General features: G+C 37.5%; 1 protein-coding gene across 1 annotated transcript; it reads left to right on the forward strand.

Moving 5' to 3' along the window:
- Positions 1-3,046: 3,046 nt before the first annotated feature.
- Positions 3,047-9,227, forward strand: LOC120142687 (putative phospholipid-transporting ATPase 9). Its single transcript, XM_039157210.1, has 12 exons — positions 3,047-3,138; positions 3,264-3,716; positions 4,300-5,651; positions 5,797-5,907; positions 6,143-6,419; positions 6,533-6,621; positions 6,707-6,815; positions 7,245-7,454; positions 7,625-7,750; positions 7,825-7,923; positions 8,093-8,284; positions 8,379-9,227. Exons 2-12 carry the CDS (start codon positions 3,324-3,326, stop codon positions 9,006-9,008), a joined length of 3,588 nt encoding a protein of 1,195 aa, XP_039013141.1. The 5' UTR covers positions 3,047-3,138; positions 3,264-3,323; the 3' UTR covers positions 9,009-9,227.
- The last annotated feature ends 2,603 nt before the right edge of the window (positions 9,228-11,830 follow it).

Consider the following 11,830-nt stretch of genomic DNA (forward strand, 5'->3'; position numbering starts at 1 on the left):
AGGACTACAGTTGGAGACACCGAGGCATTCTCGGTGAAAATCGGACTCCACTAAGGGTCGGCTCTTAGCCCTTACATCTTTGCCTTGATTATGGACGACATCTATTGTGCGACACCAGACGGTGTTTCATGGTGTATGCTTTTCGCTGACGATATTGTCCTAGTTGTTGAAACAACAACTGAGCTGAATAGTAGACTGACTACCTGGAAGACTATTTTGGAAGAAAAAGGTCTAAGGATCAATATTAAAAAGATAGAGTATTTATGTTCAAACTTCAGTGGGAACCAAAACGATGAAGATGTAGAAGTATGCATAGAAGGGCACGTTCTCCCCTCAAAGGATTGTTTCAAGTACCTAGGGTCTATGATTCATAAAGATGGGGGTGTAGATGATGACGTTACACACCGTATAAAGGCGGGTTGGCAAAAGTGGAGGGTTGCTACTGGAGTTTTTTGTGACAAGAAGGTGCCTATAAAACTTAAGGGAAAATTTTATAGAATTGCAATAAGACCAGCGTTGCTGTATAGATCAGAATGTTGGGCAATCAAGAAGGATCACGTAAGGAGGATGTAGGCCGCAAAAATGAGAATGCTTCGATGGGCATGTGGTAGGACTCTGTGGGACATGACACCAAACTTATCTATTAGGGTGTCCTTGGGGGTGGTGTCTGTATCCAAAAAACTGAGGGAGGGAAGACTACGGTGGTTTGGGCATGTCCTTAGGCGACAACCGTCGGATGCGGTCAGGAGGGTAGAGTCGATCAGAGCCGACGGTGCCAGAAGGAGAGGACGACCAAGGAGGAAGTGGGAAGACTGCTTGAGATCTGATTTGAAGGATTTAGTGCTTACCGAGAACATGACCTCTGATAGAAAAGTATGAAGACTTAAGACCAGGGTAGGCGAATAATGCGGGTCACAACCATAGGGTGTAACATCTCTGTCTTTTTTTTAATGCCTTTGTAGTAATTTCCATGACTTCTACTTTTTATGCGTTTCTGTCATTGGAATTTATGAAGGCTTAGAACTAGGGTAGCAGAGTAGTGTTGCCTTAGTTTAGGTTTTAACCCATTTGACATTATTCCTTCTCGTAGCTTGCCATCATTGACTTCTGTGTATCATTCTCTTCATGTTTCCTATTTTTAAATTTAGTCGGGTCTTACGTTTCTGTCTATATGCAAAGATTTTTACGCAGTGATTTATTTGCAGGGAATACTTCCCATTAAAGACGTGCATATGAAGACTGCATATGAAGACTGTTCAACTATATATTTATTTATTTATTTATATATACATGCATTGCATTTTATCTTTATTTTTAATTTTCTGACTGCCAGAGGTCTTCCACGGAAGCTGCTCTCAACCTGGCGTTGGGGGCAGCCTACTACCCTACCTCCCCCCTTACTCCATTGCATATGGGAATAGGGTTTTGTTGTTGTTGTTGTTGTTACGTACACTATCAGTTTTGATCTGTTTTAGTACCTAAACTTTCAATTATTTTAAAAACCATACCTATAGTTTAATTTTTGTATCATTTTACTACCTCGTTCAAAATTAACATTAAATTTTTAAAAAAAGAAGAAATTTTAGCTACTTAATTAGACCAAAACTGATAATTTAGTTACTAAACGCGTTAAGTTTTTAATGATAGGGTACTCAAATGAAATAAAAACTAAACGTTAAATATGATTTTGAAAAAATTAAAAGTTTATGTACTAAAATGAATCATAATTGTTAATTTAGACACTAAATGTGTAATTTCCCTAAATTATATAAGGTTTAATGACGTGTCACTTTTACTTTTTAAAATTTTCATTTTAATCTCTGAATTTTTGTTCTTTTAGTCTTGAACGTATTCTTTTTTTTTGTAAAAATGAATTTATTTATGAAAGAAATGATAAATTTGTAATATATATATATATATATATTACAACGGTTCATATTTTATTATTTTTAATAATTTAAATATATAATCTTATGATTTTCAAAACATTTTACTTTTATATAAAGCACAATAATTAATATCAGTATTAAAAAAAGTAATTAACGTAAAATGAACAAATTTATTTTTTACAATTGATTTAATTTAAAAAATAATAAAACTTCTAACGCCAAATCAGGGGGAAAATATTTAAGGACTATAATGGTTTTGTTTAGTCATTAAGCCATTATAAATATGTAAAAAATTTAGGCAAAAAGCTGCCTAAGAAAGAAATTAAAAATTTTGCATGTCTCTTTTTCGTACATCAGCTGATGAGCCTGTCTTGGTTTGTTTGGTCTGCTTCTAATCGTCTGCAAACGAATGGTATTTACCAGAACATATCAATCATATTTTTTATTTATGTATGTTTAAATATTTATTTCTATTAAATACTTAATTTTTGCTTTGAATAAATAGTAAGAGAAAGAAAAATAAAGATGTGAGCTTCAATCATAAATTCTTATTTTTTTGTTATAATTCAAACATAAATATCGAATAGAGAGATAAAGAAGTTTCTGATTCTCAGCCACTACCGTTTTTAAACCCTTTGCTAAGATATTCCATTCTTTTGTTTTGTTTTTCAAAAGCTTCTTTTTCTTTCTCACGTGTCTCTTTCAGCTTTGTTTTCTATTGACTTTCTGGAAGACTTGATCAGCACTGCACCTTTTAAACAATAATCGGTAGCTTCCCTTTAATTATGATATAATTTCAGTATCAAGCAACATTTTTTACCACTTTTATACTTTTGGGTATCTTTCAAAAACCCTTTTTTCCCTCAAAACTTGATTCAAAGCTGCCCCCCGCCCCCAATATGATTTCTTACTGTTTTCACTGCTTCTTTTCATTTGATATTCTCTGGAGGTTTTTAAATGAAATGTAATGAAGTAGTTGAGTTGAACTAAACGTGGTTTGCTTATTTTAGGTCAAAGTCAAAGTTGAAACATGGCAGCCTGGTCCACAATCTCTACCCCAAGATTAAACTCGATCTAAGGAGTAAAATTACAAAACAAATGTCTGCTGTTGAGATTACACTTGCTTCTCAATCTTCTCCTTGCTATTTCTGCGAACCTCCATTAATGAAAATTGAATTCTTTTTCCTCTTTATTTTAGTGGTTTAAGTGTTCCCTTTTCTGATTCATGTGGCTACTAATTGTTTACCAGGTGTTTGATATCTTGACTTGTTTCATTTTCCCTTTATTTGCCTTTCTAATAAATAGAGAATTATCCTAAAGATCTTGTTTGATTCATTCCTGGATCTTCTTTGTTGTTGGTTTTTGTTTTCTCAGGACTGCAGTTTCTTTGGCATTAATTGTACAAGAGTCTAGAATTTACTTGTGCAAAAGAAAATGGGTGGTGGAAGGAGAAGAAAAAGAAGTTTCAGCAGAATTCATGCTTTCACATGTGGGAAAGCATCATTTAAAGGGGGTCATTCATTGATTGGAGGGCCTGGTTTCTCAAGAGTGGTGTATTGCAATGACCCTGAATGTTTTGAAGCAAGTCTGCTTAACTATGGTGGGAATTATGTTAGAAGCACAAAGTATACACTTGTAACATTCTTCCCTAAATCATTGTTTGAGCAGTTCAGGAGGGTTGCCAATTTCTATTTTCTAGTCTGTGCTGTTCTGTCTTTCACACCTCTCTCCCCTTATTTACCTGTCAGTAATGTTCTTCCATTACTTCTTGTAATTGGAGCCACCATGGGAAAGGAGGTTGTCGAAGATTGGAAGCGAAAAAAGCAGGTACTCTTTCTTAACGACTCGAACAGTAGTTTCGGATTTGCTGTGTGTGTGTGTGTGTTTTTTGCATGAATTATGGAGAATGAAGGGTAGAGTTCTGAATTTTGGGGTATGCGATCGATAATTCTGAATTTTGACTCTTTCTTAACGACTCGAACAGTAGTTTCGGATTTGCTGTGTTTTTTTTTGCATGAATTATGGAGAATGAATGGTAGAGTTCTGAAGTTTGGGGTATGCGATCGATAATTCTGAATTTTGATAAACATACTTCAAGGATGCTAATTGTTAACAGATTTCATGCAGGAAGCTGGTTTCTGGTGTCTTAGAGATCTGTCGGTTTAGATACAGTGGCTCTATTGTCCATCTTGTTAAAGTGTTTAAGTCCCTTCAAATGATACTTTGCATGATACTTGAAAATGTCTAATTTTTTTTGCTTCTTTAGCATGTTGAGTGGATGCTATTCCTTTATGCTTCGTGTATTGCTTTCTTGATCTCCATTCTTCAGTTTGTTTCTTTTCTTTTTATCTGGCTTTTTTGTTAGTCTATGTTTCTCAGGTTCGTAAACTAGTTGTTGATGACATTGCAGGACATTGAAATGAACAACAGGAGAGTTGAAGTGCATCAAGGTGATGATGTTTTCGAGCATACAAAATGGATGGATTTGAAGGCTGGGGATATAGTCAAGGTGGAGAAGGATGAATTCTTTCCTGCTGATCTTATTTTGTTGTCATCAAGCTACGACGAAGCTATTTGCTACGTTGAAACTATGAACCTTGATGGGGAAACTAATTTGAAACTAAAACAAGCACTGGATGCAACTTCAAATCTGCATGAGGATTCAAGCTTTCAAAATTTCAAGGCTGTCATCAGATGTGAAGATCCAAATGCAAATTTATACTCTTTTGTTGGCAGTTTGGAATTCAGAGAAGAACAATATCCTCTATCTCCCCAGCAGCTTCTACTAAGGGACTCAAAGTTAAGGAACACGGATTATATTTACGGTGCAGTTGTCTTCACAGGACATGACACAAAGGTGATTCAGAATTCAACCGAACCTCCTTCGAAGAGAAGCAAGATTGAAAAGAGGATGGATACAATTGTGTGCTTTCTGTTTGCTTTCCTCGTTGTTCTGTCTATTATCGGGTCGATTTTCTTTGGAATAGCAACTAGAGAGGACCAGGAAAATGGGAAAATGACAAGATGGTTCCTTAGACCCGATGAGACTACAATTTATTATGATCCAGAACGAGCAACAATTGCAGCAATTTTGCAATTCTTGACAGCCCTGATGTTGTATTCGTATTTTATTCCCATTTCCTTATATGTTTCCATTGAAATTGTCAAAGTTCTTCAAAGCATTTTCATCAATCAAGATCTGCAAATGTACTATGAAGAAGCAGACAAGCCAGCACGAGCACGAACCTCTAATCTAAATGAAGAACTTGGCCAGGTTGATACTATACCTTCTGATAAAACTGGAACTTTGACTTGTAACTCCATGGAATTTATCAAATGTTCTGTGGCTGGAACATCTTATGGTCATGGAATTACAGAAGTCGAAAGAGCTCTTGCTTGGAGAAAGGGTTCACATTTGGCTCGAGAGATGATGGAGGTAGAAGGAAAAATAGAGGAGTTCAAGGAAGAAAAGCTGTCAATCAAAGGGTTTAATTTTGTGGATGAAAGAATCATGAATGGTAATTGGAGAAACGAACCTCGTGCGGATTTAATCCAGAAGTTCTTACAAGTATTGGCTATCTGTCATACCACAATACCTGAAGTGGATGAAGAAACAGGAAGAGTTTCATATGAAGCCGAATCACCAGATGAGGCAGCATTGGTGGTTGCAGCTAGAGAACTGGGATTTGTGTTCTATGAAAGGACACAAACAAACATTTCGTTATACGAGTTCGATCCAGTCTTGGGCAAAAAAGTTGAAAGGTCATAAGCTTTGCTAGCGAATAAATCACTTCTAAGGCTTCCATTGCACCATCTTTAGCTCCAGGCAGAATACATAGGCTTTAGTAGCTGATGGTATTTTCATGTGTATTCACCATGATAGAACATAGTTTTTACACTTTTGCAGATCTTATAATCTATTGAACATCTTGGAGTTTAGTAGCTCAAGAAAGCGGATGTCGGTGATCCTGAGGAACAAGGAGGGAAAGCTGTTGCTACTTTGTAAAGGTGCTGACAGGTACGTACTCTGAAACAGCAGTTTAATAAGATTGTTTCGAGTAAGTTTAGTGATAATGATGAACATAGCACCCAACTATGGCATCATTCTATCTCCAGAACTCCGAGTAAGGATGAATATCTCTTCTATCATAACCAAGGAGAGGCGGGATATTACGTTGCTTGGTAATTCTTTCTAGTATACAAGAACTTGACAACTGATTATATTGAGTAATTTTCTTTCTTCGATCAAGCAGTGTCATGTTCGAAAGGCTTGCAAAAAATGGACAAGAATTTGTGAAGCAAACCAAGGAGCACATAGCGGAATATGCTGATGCTGGTTTGAGGACTTTGGTAGTTGCATATCGTGAAATAGACGAGGAAGAATATGTTGAGTTCAATGAGCAGTTCACAGAAGCTAAGAACCGAGTGAGTGCGGATCGGGAAGAAATGATCGAGGAAGTTGCCGGAAACATTGAAAGGGATTTGATTCTTCTTGGTGCTACAGCTGTTGAAGACAAACTTCAAAATGGGGTGAGTTTAAAGGCAACAAATATGACTTGTTCGTTTTTTCATGTCATGCTCAAATACTGGAGAATCGAGTCACTTGTAATGTATATCGAGTATTCACCTTTCTTGCTGGTCAGGTTCCTGAATGCATTGACAAACTTGCACAAGCCGGGATCAAAATTTGGGTTTTAACAGGAGATAAAATGGAGACAGCAATAAACATTGGGTATGAGAATTACTATAAATACTTACCATATAATCTGATGTGAACTTGTGCTGATTTTTGGAACTTTTTGTGTTGAACTTTGCAGTTTTGCTTGTAGCTTGCTTAGACAAGGTATGAATCAAATAGTAATAAATTCGGAGACTCCTGAAAACAAGGCTTTGGAGAAATCTGGGGAAAAATCCGCAGCTGCAGTGGTAAACATCTCATTCCTTGAATGTTCTATTAATGTCATGTCAACAAAAAACGTGTTCTGGAATCATTATGTTTTCAGATTCTTACCATTTTGAACTCTGATGGCATATCAACTCGAAAATTCTCAATGACTTTTTCATTTTATATCCAGATCAAGTTCTGCATTTATTTAATATATTTTGGTAAAATGAACAAACCACTGCAACCATGACATCCTCATTTTTACTGTGATGCACATTTGTTTTGTAAACATGCTGTCGTATATGCACTGCCTCAAGCTGTTCATACTGAAAGAAACCAGTCCCGAGGTGGTTGCCTTATTTGTTCAAACATGAGATTAGTTACATATAGTATAAAGTGGTTTCTTATCTAAATCTAATCTAAACTTTGAGTGTGCTTGTGGACTTGTTGAGATCCTTTTGGTTTTTTAGGCATTTAAGGCAAGCGTTCTCCAGCAGATATCTGAAGGAAAGCAGTTGCTTTCTTCATTATCCAAAAAATCTGAGGCAGTGGCTTTAATTATTGATGGCAAGTCACTAATTTATACTCTAGAAGATGATGTCAGAGACATTTTCCTAGAACTCGCCATCGGCTGTGCATCTGTTATTTGCTGCCGTTCATCTCCTAAACAGAAGGCACTGGTAAGTTAAATTATCCTTCAATGGTACATGAAGTTATACTTGTGGAATCTTTTAGAATTAAATCAGTTACAATGAGTGAAAAATCGTTGTGTATCAATCCGACTAACATGTACTTGTTCTAGCAATTCAGAGGAGAAATTTGAGCTAATAAGGTGAAAAAACCAATGCAGGTTACAAGACTGGTTAAAACGAAAACGGGTAGTACAACTCTAGCAATTGGTGATGGAGCAAATGATGTTGGTATGCTTCAAGAAGCTGATATTGGAGTTGGTATTAGTGGTGCAGAGGGAATGCAGGTAAATTCTAAATTCATTGCTCCATCTATGAAGATGGTGCATATGTTTCTGACAGTCAATTCTCGAATTTTCAGGCTGTCATGTCGAGCGACATCGCAATAGCCCAGTTCCGTTTTTTGGAACGCTTGCTTCTTGTGCATGGACATTGGTGTTATAGAAGGATTTCATCAATGGTAATATAAGTCATTCTGAGATGTTAAAACTTGAAGTGTTAACCAAAGCCTGCGATCTAATATTGAAATGATGATCCATATAAGTAGTAACTGCCTTGACCGTCACACAATAAAGTTCGATTTCCGGCTTTAATCTATGTTAACGCTCTGTGATGGAACTGTTTTGCAGATATGCTATTTCTTTTACAAGAACATTGCATTTGGTTTCACAATCTTCTTCTATGAGATATACACATCGTTCTCGGGTCAAGCCGTATACAATGATTGGTTCCTATCCCTCTATAACATCTTCTTCACATCACTTCCCGTGATTGCTCTGGGAGTTTTCGACCAGGACGTCTCATCCCGTTTATGTCTTAAGGTATCACGTCTAGATTTTTGAATGACTACTAGAGCTTCATTTCTAAAACTCGATATCGATGATGAAATGTGATGATGATCATATCTGATTGCAGTTTCCTCTATTATATCAAGAAGGAATCCAGAATGTCCTCTTCAGCTGGCATAGAATCCTTGCCTGGTCATTTAATGGAGTGCTTAGTGCTACCATAATCTTCTTCTTTTGCATTCGAGCGATTCAACATCAAGCATTCCGCGAAGGTGGGGAAGTCGCCGGCTTGGAAGTCCTCGGAACTACGATGTACACATGTGTGGTATGGGTAGTTAACTGTCAAATGGCTATATCCATCTCTTATTTTACATATATACAGCATCTCTTCATCTGGGGTGGCATTGTTTCTTGGTATATATTCCTCATTGCTTATGGAGCCATGGATCCGGACATATCGACCACTGCGTACCATGTCTTTATTGAAGTCTGCGCTCCGGCCAGGTCGTATTGGCTTCTCACACTCCTCGTGCTAATCGCCTCATTGTTACCGTATTTCGCTTATTCAGCGATCCAAATGCGGTTCTTCCCATCGTATCACCAGATGATACAATGGATTCGATCAGATGGGCAATCCGATGACCCCGAGTACTGTCATTTGGTGCGACAAAGATCACTACGTCCCACAACCGTAGGTTTTACTGCACGTTTTGAAGCAAAATCGAAAAGCACCAAAGAGAGAGATCGGGGTCATTGATGAACCTCCCGGCTGAAATGCAGATGCATTTTCAGTTCGGATAAATGTCAACAGCATGAATTAGTTGAACTGCAAAATAACGACAGTAATATTGCATTACGATTGTTATTTAAGTGCTGGTGATCACATTTTCAGTACTCTTCTGAAACATAGCTGTATAGTACTTCAAATGTACATACATATATGCATATATGTAGCATCATTATATATAGGTTTTGAGTTGTACTTCTGAGGCCACGTTATATTTTGCAGCTAAGCTTGTAATTTATTTGAATTATTATTTGTTAATATAAAATACTTAATTTAATTAGAAAAATGTTACTATTTATGTCCCACTAAAAATATATGTTATTAATCTACCCGGTATTAAGGTTCTTTGCCGCCTTGGTCAGTTTGTTACTGTTCGTTTTTTGCTTTTTTCTGTTTTTTGATTCGTTGATTTTATTTTTTCCATGGGTGATTTGGAGGATGCTCTGGATAATCTTGATCTTGGTGAGGAGGAGGAGGTGATGATTGAGATCAGAAACTCTAGCGTACAACCTTTGATCTCTTTTGATAACTGCTTGGTGGGAAGGTTTCTCACGTCGGGGAATATAAATTTTCAGGCAATGCAGACTATTATGGCTAATGTGTGGCACCCTATTGGCGGTATTTCGATAACGAATATGGGGAGGGGTGCTATCTTTTTAGATTTTATCACGAAGTGGACATCACCAGGATTGTTACTGAGGGGAGTGGTATTTCAACTATCATTTATTGATCCTCCATCGGTTGGTTAATGGGGAGGATCCTCTGACTGTCCCGTTGAATATGGTTGATTTTCAGATTCTGATAAATGACCTGCCAATGGGTTTTATATATGAACCGATTGTGAAACAGTTGGGGAATTTCGTAAGAAATTATGTCGATTTAGATGCTTCTACTATTACTTTGGGTATAGGGAATGTCTACTTGTAAGGATCAATATTGACGTTCGGAAGCCTCTAAAGAGCAAGCAAAATTGTATCTTCCAACGAATGGTTTTACTTACGCAACATTTCAATATGAAAAACTGAAAATGTTTTGTTTCCTCTGTGCTAAACTAGGTCCGGGGAGGGCTTCTGTCTGTTACGGGTTCTCGAGCCAAAACAAGAATTGGTTTTGCAGTGGGATGCTTCACTTTGGGCACCACCAAGACATCGTTCCCTTGTTTCCAGTCCTTGGCTTAAGGAGGAAGAGAATGAGGGGATCTTCAGTTCGAGTGAGGGAAATTCCAGAAGTGTGGGCAAGTCTGGCTCTACTGCTAGTGAGGGGCTTTCCTCTTTGATTCAGCAAGCGGAGTCTTCGGAAGGTTTGAAGGGTGTCGAGTTAATAGGTATGCGCCTGTGCTTTCTCATTTGTTTTTTTGCTGATAATAGTTTGATTTTTGGCGAGGCAACAACATGATGCATGGCTAGGTTGAAGGACATGTTGCGTGTCTATAGAGAGAGTTTGGGTCACTTATTAATTTTGAGAAGTCGGGCCTCTTTTTCAGTTCGAATTTGGTTGATGTGAAATTTGAGGTGGAGAGTACTTCTAATCCTGAAAAGTTTTTGGGTCTCCCGACAATTGTAGGAAGGAATAAAAGAGGGGCGTTTTTGAATCTGAAGGACAAATTTCAATCCTGGATCCTTAATTGGTGCATTCGCTTACTTTCACAGGGGAAATGAGATTTTCATCAAGTATGTTCTGCAAGCTATCCCGCTTTATGCTATGTCATATTTTTTTTCTCCCGAAGAGCTTGTGCAAAGTGTTTGAGGCTATTATGGCTTGGTTTTGGTGGCAAAAGTCAGAGAAAAAATGTGGTATTCACTGGTGCACGTGGCAATCTCTTTGCTCATTGAAAGAAGATGGATGTTTGGGTTTTCGGGACTTAGCGAAATTTAATATCGCTCTTCTGGCAAATCAAGGTTGACGGTTGTTAACAAATCTTAATTCTCATGTTAGTCGCCTTATCAGAGCAAAATATTACCTGAGTGGGGAGTTCCTTGGTTTAAGACTCAGTTCTCACCCGTCTTACATTTTGCGGAGTATCTGGAGCTCGAAAGGCTTGCTTGAGAAAGGTTTGCGAGGAAAGTGGAGTCAGGAGAAGTGATCTCTATCTGGAACAATTTCTGGCTCCTGGGGCGTTCTCCACAAAAAGTTCTAACTCCTCCTGTTTATTCGGTTTCACATGTTTTAGATCTTATGTTGGAGGAGTCAAGACAATGGAACGTGAAGCTTATCTCGATAATTTTTTGGAGAATAGAGACAAAATTATGGCTATGCCTATCTCGCGTTTTTGGAAGGTGAATTGTCGTGTATGGTGTGAGGAAAAGTCTAATTTGTACAGTGTGCACAGCGATTATTGGTTGGTGTTGGGTTTCACAATTATCTACAGAGTTCTTCAAACATATTTAGGAATGCACATGTCAATGGAAAATCAGGATTCAGGGATGATTTTTTTTTAATAATTTCATACTTTCAAAACAAAATATTTTTATTAAAAGATTAGTTGCAGATCCTTATTTCCCGAATTGTTTGAATGTAATTGAATCAAATATCAGCATAGATTGTTTATTAGCTTGTGCAGTGTGGGAGGGGTTAACAATTCATTGGCCTTCTCAACATAACTTGACTGATTTTCAACATTGGTTTGGGGGTATATGAGATTATTCCCTCCATTCGTGCTCAATGTCAAGCCTTTGTCATGGAAAATGCGAGGATCGAACCGCCCAAGTCAGACTTTATCGCTCAGTGGAGTCCATCGTCTCCCCATCTGTCAAAATAAACTTTGATGTATGTTTCAAAGAAGCAAGGAATAC

This window comes from Hibiscus syriacus, unplaced genomic scaffold, assembly GCF_006381635.1.
Source record: "Hibiscus syriacus cultivar Baekdansim isolate YM2019G1 unplaced genomic scaffold, ASM638163v2 tig00002237_pilon, whole genome shotgun sequence".
NCBI classification, from domain to species: Eukaryota; Viridiplantae; Streptophyta; class Magnoliopsida; order Malvales; family Malvaceae; genus Hibiscus; species Hibiscus syriacus.

Coding starts and splice junctions, on each gene's coding strand:
- LOC120142687 (XM_039157210.1), top strand. CDS start 3,324: ATGGGTGGTGGAAGGAGAAGAAAAAGAAGTTTCAGCAGAATTCATGCT. Junction 5,908..6,142: donor CTTTGTAAAGGTGCTGACAG/GTACGTACTCTG, acceptor TCGATCAAGCAG/TGTCATGTTCGAAAGGCTTG. Junction 7,455..7,624: donor CTCCTAAACAGAAGGCACTG/GTAAGTTAAATT, acceptor AAACCAATGCAG/GTTACAAGACTGGTTAAAAC.